The sequence below is a fragment of the Musa acuminata genome, chromosome BXJ2-2 (assembly GCF_036884655.1).
Source record: "Musa acuminata AAA Group cultivar baxijiao chromosome BXJ2-2, Cavendish_Baxijiao_AAA, whole genome shotgun sequence".
In the NCBI taxonomy this organism is placed as follows: Eukaryota; Viridiplantae; Streptophyta; class Magnoliopsida; order Zingiberales; family Musaceae; genus Musa; species Musa acuminata.
The window spans coordinates 23,365,081-23,379,420 of record NC_088339.1 but is presented as its reverse complement, the minus strand read 5'-3'; the positions used below and the strand labels follow the sequence as shown (position 1 = coordinate 23,379,420).

At 42.8% G+C, this 14,340-nt stretch overlaps 3 protein-coding genes across 6 annotated transcripts; all 3 read right to left on the bottom strand.

The window, feature by feature from the left end:
* Window positions 1–114: 114 nt before the first annotated feature.
* On the bottom strand, window positions 115–3,384 carry LOC103972455 (uncharacterized). Of its 4 annotated transcripts, XM_009386804.3 has the most exons (9): window positions 3,128–3,380; window positions 2,153–2,331; window positions 1,909–2,090; window positions 1,538–1,822; window positions 1,402–1,460; window positions 1,288–1,324; window positions 1,136–1,207; window positions 738–1,062; window positions 115–653 (listed from the first exon to the last, which is right to left on the bottom strand). In XM_009386804.3, exons 1-9 carry the CDS (start codon window positions 3,219–3,221, stop codon window positions 237–239), a joined length of 1,650 nt encoding a protein of 549 aa, XP_009385079.2. In that variant the 5' UTR covers window positions 3,222–3,380; the 3' UTR covers window positions 115–236. The 4 variants fall into 4 exon arrangements, with proteins under 4 accessions (XP_009385079.2, XP_064951567.1, XP_064951566.1 ...); XM_065095495.1 differs by having other exon boundaries at window positions 115–1,062; window positions 2,153–2,322; window positions 3,128–3,384; XM_065095494.1 differs by having other exon boundaries at window positions 115–1,062; window positions 2,153–2,325; window positions 3,128–3,383.
* Window positions 3,385–4,190: 806 nt separating this feature from the next.
* LOC103973986 (uncharacterized methyltransferase At2g41040, chloroplastic) lies at window positions 4,191–8,810 on the bottom strand. The gene is made up of 8 exons (XM_009388698.3): window positions 8,631–8,810; window positions 7,826–7,926; window positions 7,600–7,740; window positions 6,806–6,887; window positions 6,392–6,585; window positions 6,122–6,233; window positions 4,674–4,787; window positions 4,191–4,591 (listed from the first exon to the last, which is right to left on the bottom strand). The coding sequence occupies exons 1-8, from the start codon at window positions 8,808–8,810 to the stop codon at window positions 4,454–4,456; spliced, it is 1,062 nt and encodes a 353-aa protein (XP_009386973.2). The 3' UTR covers window positions 4,191–4,453.
* An 862-nt stretch (window positions 8,811–9,672) lies between these two features.
* On the bottom strand, window positions 9,673–14,082 carry LOC135605427 (uncharacterized). The gene is made up of 5 exons (XM_065095491.1): window positions 13,532–14,082; window positions 12,893–12,973; window positions 12,737–12,799; window positions 12,594–12,653; window positions 9,673–10,118 (listed from the first exon to the last, which is right to left on the bottom strand). Exons 1-5 carry the CDS (start codon window positions 13,946–13,948, stop codon window positions 9,960–9,962), a joined length of 780 nt encoding a protein of 259 aa, XP_064951563.1. The 5' UTR covers window positions 13,949–14,082; the 3' UTR covers window positions 9,673–9,959.
* Window positions 14,083–14,340: the final 258 nt, after the last annotated feature.

Below are 14,340 nucleotides of genomic sequence, written 5' to 3'. Positions count from 1 at the left end.
AGGTTTCTTTGGACTGAGCCAATCCTTCTTCCTGAGGTTATCCTCTCGCAAGCCACAGGTGTGTGGCTCGTGGTTTTGGTCAAATTGGTCTCGTCAGACTGACCCATTCTCACAAAGATCTAACCGGTCATTGATACAGTCAGCTGTACTTACAATAAACAACATACAAAGCAATACTAGTCGAAGAAAAGAGTCAATATCTTCTGTTTGACCGAGACATCACAGGAAGAACAGCGTCATCTTCCTGATCTCGGAGTTCCCAGTAGATATTTCTCTTGCAGGTGCAGTTGTTCATGGTCGGATCGAGCCAGAAGCTGCTTGTTACGCTTGCGATGCCACCTCGCGCGGGCGTAGATGACCCAGAGAACCAAAGACAGCATCACCGCCGCTGAGGCCATGGCCAAGCCGATGAAGACCTGTTTGCTGTAACGCCCCAGGCCGGGGCAGTGGTCGAGGGTGATGGACCGGAAGGTCTGCCGCACGAAGGTGCAGTCCGCTAGCCCTGCGAGGAACGGCCCGTACTGGTACAGGCCGTGGCTCACGTTCGCTGCTGCCATCATCTGTGCGTAGATCTTGGGAGTAATGCGACCGACGGTGGCACAGATGTCGGATCCATTGACCACTGTGACTTGGCACACGTAGCTGCGCCATACCTGCACGAGAAGAATGGTGGTTCTTGTGGGGTCAGTGATGATGATTGTGACGGTCGGATCGCGAATGAGTTCATAAGGTCGTACCTGAGAGACGTTGTTGAACCCTAATTCTCCGGTGGTGCAGTTGCGGCTGCCGAGGTCTGGGTCGTACGGGTTGCAGAGAGGAGGCAACAGGGGACCGGACTGGTTGTAGTAGAGAGGCTTGAGCATGGGTGGGAAGTCGGCGTTGGAGACGTTGGTGATCACCTGGTTGACGACGTTCACCAGCTGAAAGGTGACCTCCCTGCTTCGCCTCAGAGACGCGTTAGTGGTGGCGACGTCCACGCAAGGGAGGATGTCGTCCATGGCCGTGTGCTCGCGGGGGTGAAGAGCCCATTCATCCATCGAGACGCAAGTGTCCGCCACTGCACTGATAAGGTAGAACACGAGTTATGGCAGTCAGAGACACCATCTCTAATCTATTAGATAAGGTCGGCACTGACTTGTGGAGGAGGAGGAAGAGGCCGCTCAAGAAGAAGGTTGCTGCCACCAGCACCCATCCAACGAGGACGAATCTGAAGCCCCAAAGCCATGGAAATGATGAGGAAACTAAGCGAGACGATGTTGGGGACAAGCAGAGTGCACAGTTGCTTACATGTAGACGAGAAATTGCAGTCCAAGAATCGAAAATGCTGCATTAATTGCAGAAAAATGTGATCGAGTTAGCCAATGTGACGACAACTGCAGAAGTCTATGCATTTCCACTTACTTAATCCGAGAAGAACCAGAAGGAGCACTGCAGCCACGAGGATGATCAACACAAGACGCCTGCAGAAAGGAGCACGAGCCATCTCGCTCAAGGAAACGCACAAGATGCAGAAAGCAAATGAACAAACACCTCATACACAGTATCCAAGTAGTCTCGTATCCTCTTGGAATTGTCCGCTGTGCGAGAGGAAACGCCGTCCGCGGCGTCGTTGAGACTTTTCACGACTGCGTCGATCGCGGCCTGCTCGTCGGCCGGAAGGGAGATCTGACCCACCCCGACCTTCTTAGCGTCGGCCAGGTTGGTGGAGAAGCTCCTAAGGTTGGAGACGGTGGTGTTCGACTGGCCCTCGACGAAATCCAAGGTGTTCGACGTGGTTCCATGGAACTTATCCTGTCCATGGAACAGAACAACGCATCCGACTCTGTATGCAACGCAAGAAGAAGAGGATGTGGTGACGCCAGTCCAAAGTGAGGGGTAATGCAGCAAGTCTTGGATCAGCAAGCTCACATTGTGGCAGCAGTGCACAGGATGAGAAGTGCGACGGCGAGAGCGCAAGTTGTGCGGGAGAAGGAACAACTGCGTCGGGGGAAGCAGCAGTAGCAGCAACAAATCAAAGACAAGACCAGAGCGAAGCCGAAGAACCAGACGGCGGCGACGGCGAAGAGAGGAGCAGCAGTGAAGCCGACGGACTGGCATCAACAATTGCCTGTCAGGAATTAGATGAAGCGGTGGATTGGTGAGGAGAACTCACGGCCCAGTAGTGCAGATCGCTGATGTTCCAGCCACCATTGTAGAGTTTGAATCCGTTTAAAGGATCTCTTCTTCGAGTCCTCTCTGCGGCCAAGACGAAGGACGTGTTCTCCACGAGGATTCGAGCAGGTGAATTGGCAGATCTCCTTGGCGAAATCAAAAAGACGTCCTCTGCTGCTCCTACAAATCGCATCTCGTAAGCCACACGCAAACCAAATCTTTCTACAAAATTCTTGATATTTAGTGTTTCAATTCGCATAAATGCACAAAAAGATGGCCTCTTTTGCCAACAAGATGTACTAAGATACATAAAAATTGAGCCTTCCTTATCAAAAAGTGGTTCTTCGATCACAGTGCAAGAAGCTTCATTTGGCGATAGCAGAGATTTCTGCACTCTGTAGACGAAGGTGTTGTTCTAAGAATCACATATTTCAAAGCAATGTTCTTTGTCGGAGGACAAAAATCCACAAGCAAAACCAAATCTTTCTACAAAATTCTTGCCACTGCAACTACCGGGAATGAAATTAAGCGTTTCAATTCCCAGAAAGAGGCAAAAAAAAGTAGCCTCTTTTTTCAGATATAATGATCCAATTCACAACAAGATGAACTAAAATATAAGAAAAGGACGCTTCATTTGGCAGAAACAGAAATTTCCTGCACTCGAAGAATCACATCCTTCAAATCAATAATTTTTGGAGGAAATCCCAGAAATACGCAAAAGAGAGGATCCTTCCGCAGATTCATCGGTCCAATTCCGAGCAAAACATTCTAGATCATATAAAAATCAGATCTTTTACATCAAATCATTTTCCTTTCATCAAAACACAAGAAAGAACACACGGAAAAAGAAAAGCCTTGTTGTTGTTGTCATGGAAATAACATCTTTCTGTGGACAAACGGTGTTCTGAACTGATAACATTCATCTCCCATATAGAAAAAAGAGCATTTTTGTCGTATGATCAAGAAGCAATAGAACCTGAAACTGGTGTTTCTTGCAGTCCCGCAACGGCAGAATGCAGAGAAATGGTGGCGAACATCAAAATCGCCTGAGCTCTACCGAACGCCATCATGCCTTCCGACTCCTAACAAGGAGAAGAATCTACTGAACTCGAAAGATAAGGAAGCAGATCATGTGAAACAACCGCTCACGCACTTTGACTCCAAGTTCTCCGATCAAACTATTAGTGGGAATGAAGTAGTAATAATGGAAGAGATGACTTCATCGAGTCGTCGGGGAGTAGATATCTCCACTTGGGGATTCGAAAGCTTCACTTACCATATATATATATATATATATATATATCGATGACATGCTTCACTACCAACTCACCAACTACGAATCAATTTATATAGATAGATTGAAGTCAACTTTGTTGTAGAGATCACTGATGCGTGACGAATGGCCTGCGTTGACCGCACATAATCTGTAGAGAGCTCTTAGATTTTTGGTCTACTGTATCTCATAGTAGATCTCATCATGATCCCAAATCCATATCGATTACAGGTTAAAACCGATTGAAAGATAAGCACAGATTTGTTCATAATTCAAGGATTAATGTAGAACATCTTATCTTTTTCGTTTTCTCTCCTCCTTTTCTCGGAATAAAAATAAGAAATTATACTCAGTATCGTAGCATAATTCAAAGAAAAAATTGTGTTGAGCTGTTCTTGGATTCTAACTTGAATCCACTGATAAAAGAAAAGAAATACAAGGATCAACTCTGCTTGTGTAGTCAATGCGAGGATAAGCTCTTCTGATACAGTCAATGTGTATGATGAACAGACTGGGTCATAATAATCGATTAAAGAAGCTTAGACGTTCTTAGAAAAGAAGGATATGGAAATAGAGGACGGCACGTAACTTGGATTATTTTATTCTCTTTAATCCACTTTTTTTGAATTTAGGCAAAATTAGATCTGTTTCCTCCAAAGTTTGTGATTCTTCTATTTGTCCCTGCCAAATTAATTTTAATTTATATATGCTATATCAAAATTTACAAGGGTAAATATGCTAATTCCAAACTTTGCAAAGATAGATATGTAAAACCACACTAAATTTACAAGGAATGAAGTTGGCACATTTGAAGACTATAATATCCATGCAACATTTGAAGATGATGTCTGTAACATAAGTTAGTGATACACAGATAATTCCATGAGTTCCATACAGAACTCTATAAATACACAACATTAGATGGTGAGGACTCCTTTTTCTGCAGATAGTATCTGTATATTTCTTCTCTAGCATTGGTATTATTTGTGAACAAATCTTCTGAGGAGTGGCAGAATCACAACACTTTTGTTATGGTTTCTGTGCAGAAAACATGATAAAGGACCGCCGCACAGTGCTTGTATAATTGACGAGGCCACAGGATCTGCACAAGTCTTCGATTTCTTTCTCGGTGAAGTAGTTGTAGCTGTTGGTCACTTGGCCGAATGACTGAAAAAATATCGAGAAGTGTCAGCTAGATCCTGCTAGTAGCAACTAGAATGAGAGATGGTGTGAGTGTAAAATTAATTACCTGTCTTAGAGACTGAAATGCTTCTAAAGGTAATGGAGTATTCAGAGGAGATACCAGAAACGTTGTTGCGACAAAGACACCACCACTTCTTAAAACCCGACTTATCTCAGCAACCTGGTGGAATATGATCAAAATAAGTATCTTGTAATGATTAATGAAAAGTAAACCAAAGAGATTTATTCCAAAATAGAAGCAGGGGTTGCATGTTCAAATGGTTTGGGAGCTAGCTCCACCCAAAGGTGAGTTTCCTATAAGAATGAAAATTTTATCAAGGTAAAAGAGACAGATATTACATATTTGTACTTCAATTAGGGTGAAGGCCTACTACAATATTCAGGAGTTGCAAATCTTAGTTGAGCTAAATCACATCTTACTGTGATTAGAGCACATAATTAACTTCTTCAGAAGGCACATTAAAATGAATGTCATGTAAAAAAACCCTTCAGTTCATGTGGCAAATATTTGACATTTAACATGATCACCATGATTGACCTAACTTAATTCTCCATCAAAATGAGAAGATTGTGGGAAGAGAGAAAAATCTCTCACACATTTAATGTGACAGTTTTCTGTAGACCCAAGACACCTGCATGATGTTACGTTGCAGGATTTAAGAAAAGGTGCCATCTACATAGACTATGATAAAAGTATGAGAATGCTTAAAGCTAGAGAAGTTTAGATTTTGTTTCAGTTTTAAACTAAAGTTTGTAGTTTGATGGGACACCTTAGAACCAGTAACATGCAAGTATGGTGTTTTCCGATTGACACATCTTCGCTGCAGGAATTCTGTGGGGAACATGCCCAGTAAAATGTGGTATCAGCAAACCTCAGATTCATGACAGACCAATATGATGGTTCCATGTCGGCATGATACATGTCATCTAGCATGGGTGCCACAGCAAGCCTATGCAGTACTTGGTTTAGACAAGTGGTGATGAGTTTTTGCTAATCTTCCAAATATGCAACAAGGGCGAGCATGATATTCAACAGTGTTTCTTTAAATGTGTCAGGTTTGTTGCTTTTGTAAACTTTTAGTGGTTCTATTAATTGTGAGGTTAAGGTACATAATATATTACCAACTCTTGTCATGATACTTAAGATTGATATAAATGGACATGTTACTTTCATATGGAAGTCACCTACGAATCTACAAATGATGCTCATGTCTTGACTGGCAACCAAACCACCAGGAAACTACCACCCATGAGAAGCGACTCACGTATAAATAAACATCTGCCAAATGCTGCCATTTTTTATAGTGCTACGTAAACTATAATGCTATATCTTTGACACAAAAGTTCAGAATTTATGTCACCTGTTTATAATAAAATCACATCCAAGAAATTTATATTTTCTTTGCACAAAAGGAAACAGAAGAAGTCTTTGTAGCTTAAAGGAGCAAGTTCCATAAATATCATTGGACTATAGCAAGAAAATTGTATGATTACCGCATTGGAAGGTGAAGGCCAGCAATGCAAAGCTGCACCAGCATGAACGGCATCAATAGAACCTGATGCAAAGGGAAGCCTTGATACATCTGCCCTTACAAGAGCAAGGTTTCTATAAATTGTCAAGCAAATTCATTATCCCAGACGTAAGCTCAAAATGATACAAAATGATTAGAATCAACTTCCTTAAAAATCATGACCAAAAAGTTAACGCAATAAAATAATTTCTGAAGTGAAAACACCAAGCGACATGATCAGGAAGATACTTACGTTGTTATTAGAGTATCATCTTGCTTGATGAACTCATAGCATTGACGAAGCATATTCTCAGAAAAATCTAGTGCGACAACAGCAGAAAAAGATCCAGATTTTGCAAATTTTCTTGAAAACAAGCCACTCCCACAGCTAACATCTACAAGCAAACCGCCTGCGACAGGCTTGAAGTATTCTTGAGCCATGTTGAACTGCCAAGTAAACAATATACCTGCAATTCATCAATTAACACTTGGAAAGACCTCTACCATGATGACATAGTGGTTCATTATTGGTGTATGCACATCATCATGAACACAGTGCAACTGAAGCAAGAATGTTAGTCAAACAATGCAGAGGTGAGACTCATAAGATGGAATCTTGGAGTAGGATATGAAACAATAGGAAAATGAAAAAAGGTGAGGAGTATACCTCTTCATCAAGACCTGGAAAGCCACTTCGGTTGAAGTTTTGACGCCATCCTCTTTCATAAAGAAATGAAACAAGTGGACTCCTAATGTTAAGAAGACAAGAAAACATGATACATATCAAGTCATGAAGTATATATGCTTTAGATATGATTTTTTAAATATATATTAAGTCAAAAAAATCAAAGTTGACAAGCTTTGATAAAATTTGCTAGTGGAGTATGTTTGGTTGAAACATCAGCGGAAGCTAGTTTGGCTTGTAGGAAGATGGACTCTTAATCTGATTCCCAAAAGAAAGATATTGTAATGCTCATCTCATTGTCAACAAAATGCAGGGGTTCCTTCAGAAACAAAAAACTTAACCTTTAGAATCTCAGATTTAAGCCATCTTGAATAAATCTTCAGTAATGGTAGTTGTGCCACTAGCTATTTACCATGCTGCAGTGATGCTTATGGAGAACACTTAAGCATATATCCACAGGCCAATAGCAAAAGGTCAATAATCCAGTTGTTGTGTTTATTTAAATTGATGTCTTAACCGTCATAATAGGCCTTTGCATATATGGGTGTTTCACAAATGAAGCATACCACAATTTGAACTTTTGATTTCATTATGAATAAAATATCTTCAGAAATCATTCATTGTCCTGTCATCCATGTCAGTCTCTTTTGTGTGAATGCTTAAGAATTTCACAAATACCCTTGAGACAAAGAAGATAACAAAATCAAGTGATTATATTGAATACCATCACACACAAGTCAATGCATAACACATAGGTGAACTAGGTACTAATATACCTAAACAACTCAGTCCTAGCAGGCTTGAACTCGCTGTACTCTGTTGTTCCTGAAGTGATAGTTAGATCCAAGTAAACATCTTTACTGGTGAATGACTTGTTGCATTTCTGACACTTAAATCCGGACCTGTATATGGATGGCCTGCAGCAATTACAAGAACAAAAAATAATTAACCCAAGTAAATAACCAAGTATTTCTATCTCATGGCATGTAAAACCGTACTTACACGTTTAAACCTGCAGGTCCTTTTCTTATTAATGGTTCATAGCAAATTGGGCATGCAAGCAACTGGAGGTCCATTGAATCATTGTGCTGAACTCGAGTCTCCTGTAAAGCAATCCCTTCAGAAAGTACATCCAGCATTTCACGTAAAGTCAAACGATCACATAAAGAATGAAAAATACAATGATATGGCAGCATGTAAAATAAAAGTATAGTTAATTAGTAACGACATGCCCCATAAGAGTAGAAGGATTTAGGTTCGTTTGCAGTTATGCAGACAACCAAAGTTAGCTCAGGAAGAAGAAAAGATCACCACAGAAGTAGCTTATCATTAAGATCACTTTCCTATCACTGTGATTCGTTTAATTTTTGGCAGAGTGACAAAAATTACTTCTTGGAATTGATTGGTTCTATAGACATTGGAAAATAAACCCTAATATCACAACCAATTTGTAACATAATCACGAAGCACAAGTCAAAAGCTATCAGCAAAAGCCACCAAAGGCACATTAGATCTCACTACAACATAACAAGCGTTCTACCAGAGGTCAATAAACCTGTGCAACCACCACACCATCTCTCTTCTGATCATGGAAGGTCACTCAGAGGAAATCGATAATTCGACATAATTCTACAGAAACGAGTGGACCAACCAGCGAGATTCGGCAAAGAAGCGTGCCAAAAAACTCTGCTTTCCACTCGATGGATGTTGATGTAAGCCCGAAGCGCCCACAAAAGCAACCGGCATTCTCGATAAGGTTTATTGAAGAGAAAGGAGAAGCCTTTTTGGGAATCAAGACGAGGCTTACCTGCTCGACGGAGAGTGCGGCGGTAGCGGAAACACGAAGACCGCGGGAAGAGCGGAGACCAGGGACAGAAGGGCGGGCACGGAGCCAGAGAGGGTGGGGAGGAGGACGGAAGCCACGGAGGGAGGAGGGAAGTTGGGAAGAAGAGAGGGTTGGGGAGGAGATGGCCATCAGGCCCGTCATCACACTCGACTTCTCTCCCTGTCTCTCTCTCTCTCGTTCTCTCTGGAACGACCGGGTTTCTAAAGTTGTCTCTGGGGAATTCTAGACCGTTGGTTTTTGTGGGATAGGCTCTTCCCCGTCCATCATCCTGCCACCACTCCTGATGAATAAATAAATAAATAAATAAAAGGAAAATAGAAAATTACTATATTTCATGATGTGATGACCGATGAAAGCTTTATTAATTTCTGCATATTTATGTCATTGGCCGTCAACACATACGAACCCATTGGTCTTCCTCTTCATCTTCTTATCATCTACCTGCCCACCTTTCTATTCACTTGTGACCATCTTCCATCAAGGAACAATCTTGGAAACCTCTGCAATGGCATGACAACTTGCCAAGATTGATTGCGTCTCAATAATAGTGTCTCGAGCTTTCACTCCAAATGGTGATGTTTTCCTGTATGATGGGATCATTACGAGTGCTTATTAAGATGCTGCCACCATGGGAACAAGAGTGTCTTCAAGAGGTTTCCATGGTTGGAGATTGTTTGGTCTAATGTCTCTCTTTCAACACGATGGATTTTGTCATCAATGCATGATCTAATGATCTATAGAACCCCCTGTAACTGCAGATAAGCATTGATGAGTGTTTGATGTCAAATTTTGCCTCCAAGATCTTGCGCACCTGCAAAGCAGCCTAGAGGCAATTACTAATTCCAAGTCCATCACCTGCAAATTGACAGTGTTCTAGTATTCATAACCTCATCAATTAATGATATCCAGTGAGAATCTTGTGTCTTCAAACAAAAGGCTTCAATGAGATCACAAGAATTTAGTGCCAAATGGGTGCCATGCAGAACAGAATCACTTTGCAATCTCAGAAGCTAACAAACAAATACCATTTCATCTTGGAGAAGAATAAAGCATCACACTCGTGTAAATTCTTGAAGTAGCAAATAATCAGTGAATCCATATTCTCTAAGTATCTGTGGAGCTCCCTTTGGGTTCTCCCTAATATATTAGACAGAACTGTGGTTAGAGATGCAATGCTTCATGAAACCCACCTTCCACTTGTCACCAGTTACCTTCTAGAGTTTGGGTTGATCATTCACAAAGGGAGAAGTTTGGCCTTTCTTGATACTTCAGCACAACAGTCTGGAAGACTCAACAATCTGGCAATGGATCATTGAGGTCTGGTATCATTAACAAATCTTTGCGGCCAGGGAGCGAAGATGGAGTGATGTGCTGGCATATTCCAGGGAATTGGACATCTTCAAGAACCACGTGAACCTTAACTGGTATCTTTGGCGACTCCAAGTGCATCTGCGAGAATGATGAAGCAAATCAACCAAAGAAGTATTAATTCTTGAAATATATTTTGACAGCTAAAGTATGAGCAGCTTAGAACTGCATGATAATGGGTAAGCTTAGTTGAGAACACTGTCACCAAGACTCAAGAAATGACACTATCACAGCCTCACTATCACAAGGCTTCAGGCTCATTCAGAGGTCTAAGGGAATGATGGGTCACGTTTTGAGCCTCCAAAGAATTAGTCTTCAGGGGAAATATCAAACCATATGACTGATGAAGAATTAGACATACATATTTCAACTAATCGATTTACTTCCAATACAAAATTGAAAGGACAAAATGCTGATCTCGTCTTTCCATGAAAGCACAGACAAAAATGCTAGAAGATGTACAATCTTTTGCATAAAACACTTTTGGCCAGATCAAAACTCTCATGAAATACTATATTCAAGCATTCTATTTCTTACTTCTGTCATGGTTAGTAAATAACAGCCAACTTTCTGGAGGACATAGAAATGACAAGAAACTCAGATACAGCAACCTAGCTGTAGGCCTAAAAGCACATATTGGTCTAATTGTGTCTTTGTGCAATTTTTCATGTCATTGTTTACTTTACTTATTACAAAGAAACAAATTTGTATAAGAACTTACAATACAATTATCCACAAAAGTCGGGAAGACCAGAAGTATCATACTATGACAATCAACTAATATTCCTTGTACCGTGAAGGAGCAAGTAAATAATTCAACCATTAGAGTTTAACAAGTGTAACCTGTTGCAGCTAGTAATCATCAACATAAAGAACCCTTGTAGGACCAAGCACAATAATCAATTAAAATCAGAATGTTCTAAATCTAGTACCCATGTAACTCGCAAGAGATGTAAAGGGCAAAAGAACAACCAGGCATAACACATGAGAAGTTATGGGTGATCAACAAATTATGAGGTTTAATCTCTTGGTTGTCACTTGTACACTCAGCCTTAAAACCATCCAGTGATTGTAGATGGTTCAAATGAGTTAAAAGTAATGACCACCAGATCTGTCTCTGAGAACAAACAACAAATGACAAAATAAAATAAATATTTTTAATCCCCATTCTGAAATCATCAATAACAGAAGTATCGGAAGAAAATCTTAAGCAACCTCTTAAAACATTCTCAAAACATCAGGTGAGCTCTATGTAATTATCATGGTTCATAATAGGACCGTTCAATAAGGTCAACATTAACTGATCAGATTTTGCACCTTAAATGCATTTCATGTTCAAAACGGTATTCAAGTTAATGAATATATTAGACAGATATCTAAGTGAGGACAATTAATCAATTTCTATATTGACAAGACACGGAATTGAGATCGTAGACATCATTCACACATACGAGTATGAGTGCACAAACTGCATAGCTAATATATCATTAACTACTTCCTGTCAACATCTCCCCCTCTAACAAAACCAGCTAAAGGCCAACTGACAATGAACACATATGAATCTAATACAGCAGCAGCTCACTAACTCTAGAATCTAAATTTCCAAGAAATACACACCAATCTTGGAGCAAGGCAATGATATTTCGATACACATGTTTGCAAATGCAAACACCATGAAACAAGGTGCAAAACGATCATATAACTGAATGCTTAATGCTATGCCCCAAGTCAAGCAACCTATTTAGCAAGGAAAACGCCAACCTATTCTTTAAACCAAGTAAATTTAGCTACAAGTAGATTTATAATGGATTTGGCCTGCTGCTTACTGTCAGACAAGTTCATGTTGTTTTCCCCCCCGGTGTGCAAGCATATGATGGGATATATATTTATATACATCCACCAGCCAACGCGGCCGGTCGTGGTATCCAGGTGGGACCCGTTGTGCGTTACCGCATGATGGTGCCGAGTGCACCATAGCAAGGATAAGCGCATAAATGCACCACAATGTTTTATGTACACGGCGCATGCAGTTTAGGGCAGATGCAGGTATGGCATGCTAAACGCAGCTCCATGGGGAGTAGGAATAGTTATGCCTTCCTTAATAGCACAAATGCAAATCCCCAGATGCATTTCTACGGAGTTTCCATGTTTTCGTCGTCCTTTAGCTGGGTAAGGTTCACGGATGCCGCGGTGGACCAGACCTGGTCCACCAAAGAATTCCCACGGACCTGCACGGCAACTACCTCGCAATTACTATTCTGTCAGTGACGGGTTCAGCCGGGCATGCTCACGAAGCCTGCGGTCTGCAGACTCACTGCAGGTCTCAAACAGCTTGAACCGGGTTCAACCTCTCACGGTCCAGCCACATGCTAGTCCGCCTTCCCATTGGTCGGCAGGCGGCCATGGGCCCGCAGCCAGAGGCAAGACAGCACAAGTCTACGCTCCGACGTGTTGAGCAATGACACGACATCGGACGGCACATCTACCAGTCTGAGAGAGAGCAGGCAGCTGGGGAAAAGCACCAAAAGAAGGAAGGCACGGGTGGTTGGTGGTCACCTGCATCTTGCAATTGTCCGCCCTCAGCACCTCCACAGCTCTCCGCAGGTCTTCCATCTCCTGCATCATGTGTTACGAGACTGAGATAACATAACCTGTGAAGGTCGAGGAAGGAGGCCACCAGAAAGGAAAATAAATAAAACCTTATGAAGCTTCGCTCTCTCTTCCAGCAGCGTTCTCTCTACCGCCTGCAGCTCCGGCTTCGTCTGCTCACCAAACCCAAACAAAACCCCACGTCATTTAATAGTAATAAGTAAAATTAAAGGGGCATCCCGACAAGTCCATGTTCGGGGGCTTACCATTTTCTTCGGCGGTGGCCGTTGGATGGAGCTCGAAGCAGGGATCGATGAAACCGACGGTGCCCGTGGGTTGCCGACCACCTGCCGCAAAAGAGGCGCACAACTACTGGGTTAGATGCTGTAACGAGGGGAGAGAGATGCATCTGGGCCGTTCAAAATGGATCCGAGGGACACGGTGTTATTCTTATCAGTACCCACACCACACGCGACACGTTAAAATGCGTGAGAGTTATCAATCGCAGGTCAAGTGAGTGAGACGGGCAGCAAACGGGAAGGTCTTCTCATCAACCCATTCTTTTAACTCTTCTGTGGGCATCCCTCGGATCGTCCGAAATGACGAAAACGCCCCTTCCAAAGGAGGGGTCAATACGCGGGAGTCTCCCTCGAACTGATTGAATCCTGGGAAGAAAAATCCTCCAAAAAATTCTTCGAAATTAAAACGGTAATTTTAATTATTAAACCAATTAAATCCTTTGACAAGTTCATCCGAAGAAGAAAAAGGAAAAAACGAGATGAATTGTGATCGAATTCAGAGGAGAAAGCGGGGAGAAACTTTGGATTCGATCTGGGGGTATTTTAGTCATATGGTAGAAGAAGAAAAGGGTGAAGCAGCAGCGGAAAAAGTGGGTGAGGGGTCACCTTGGTGAGCCGGTCATCCGGCGTGGCGGCGGCAAGGCAGGCAGATCCCGGGGCCCTCGCACCATCGTCGCCGCCGCTCGCCGACGCGCTGCTGTATCCCTCCAGGGGCGACTGCGGGCTCGCCCTCCTCTTCCCCTTTCTCTTCGCCGCCGCCGCCGCAACTTCTTCCTCCTCCCCCATCGTCCACGAGAGGGTTCTGGGGAGCCTCATCATCCGCGACCTCTTCCTTCCCCATTCCAGCAACGCCGTCGGCACAGGTGTCGCGGACGTCGACGGCTTCTCGTCGCACTCCGTCTCCGAGTCAAGCCGGCTCCGTCGGCGAAAGCTGAGGAGGACGGCAGCCACGAGATGAGGGTGGAGGCAGGCGTCGTGGATCCACTCGTCAGCGTCGCCCGCAGCAGCAGTGGGAACAGCCATGGAAGCCTGCAAGAACCAAACCCCTACCGTGGAGGAAGAGGAGTTGAGAAATAGAGGGAGATGGTTGGGAGGATGAGAAGCTCTGACAAAAGAAAGAGAAAAAGAAGCAGAGCATATGGCCGCATTGGCTGTGCCACGAGAGCATATTTATATATATAATACAAATTGGGTTAGGCTACGATTGGGATTGGGATTGGGATTGGGTTGGGCTGGACCCACTCGTTAGTGATGCGACGGGGAGGTGACAAAGGGCGTGGTAATGAACCGGTCGAATTCAATCGTCGAGTGAGTCGAAACGGGCCACTCTTGTTCGGTTCGGTTCGGTTCAATTTGATGATATTTCCTGCCACCGTTTGTTCGATTCAAATTTTCTTTTTCTTTTTTGGCTTTTG

What these genes read in the sequence shown, in the direction of transcription:
- LOC103973986 (XM_009388698.3), bottom strand. Translation starts at nt 8,810, where the DNA reads ATGACGGGCCTGATGGCCATCTCCTCCCCAACCCTCTCTTCTTCCCAA. An exon ending in CCGCACTCTCCGTCGAGCAG is followed by an intron (nt 7,927 to 8,630) that starts GTAAGCCTCGTC and finishes ATTGCTTTACAG; the next exon opens with GAGACTCGAGTTCAGCACAA. An exon ending in CATTTCAGTCTCTAAGACAG is followed by an intron (nt 4,592 to 4,673) that starts GTAATTAATTTT and finishes ATATTTTTTCAG; the next exon opens with TCATTCGGCCAAGTGACCAA.
- LOC103972455 (XM_065095493.1), bottom strand. Translation starts at nt 3,221, where the DNA reads ATGATGGCGTTCGGTAGAGCTCAGGCGATTTTGATGTTCGCCACCATT. An exon ending in CGAGACTACTTGGATACTGT is followed by an intron (nt 1,461 to 1,537) that starts GTATGAGGTGTT and finishes TCCTTTCTGCAG; the next exon opens with GCGTCTTGTGTTGATCATCC. An exon ending in CTGCAATTTCTCGTCTACAT is followed by an intron (nt 1,208 to 1,287) that starts GTAAGCAACTGT and finishes TTGGGGCTTCAG; the next exon opens with ATTCGTCCTCGTTGGATGGG.
- LOC135605427 (XM_065095491.1), bottom strand. Translation starts at nt 13,948, where the DNA reads ATGGCTGTTCCCACTGCTGCTGCGGGCGACGCTGACGAGTGGATCCAC. An exon ending in CGGATGACCGGCTCACCAAG is followed by an intron (nt 12,974 to 13,531) that starts GTGACCCCTCAC and finishes CTTTTGCGGCAG; the next exon opens with GTGGTCGGCAACCCACGGGC. An exon ending in AGAGAGCGAAGCTTCATAAG is followed by an intron (nt 12,654 to 12,736) that starts GTTTTATTTATT and finishes CACATGATGCAG; the next exon opens with GAGATGGAAGACCTGCGGAG.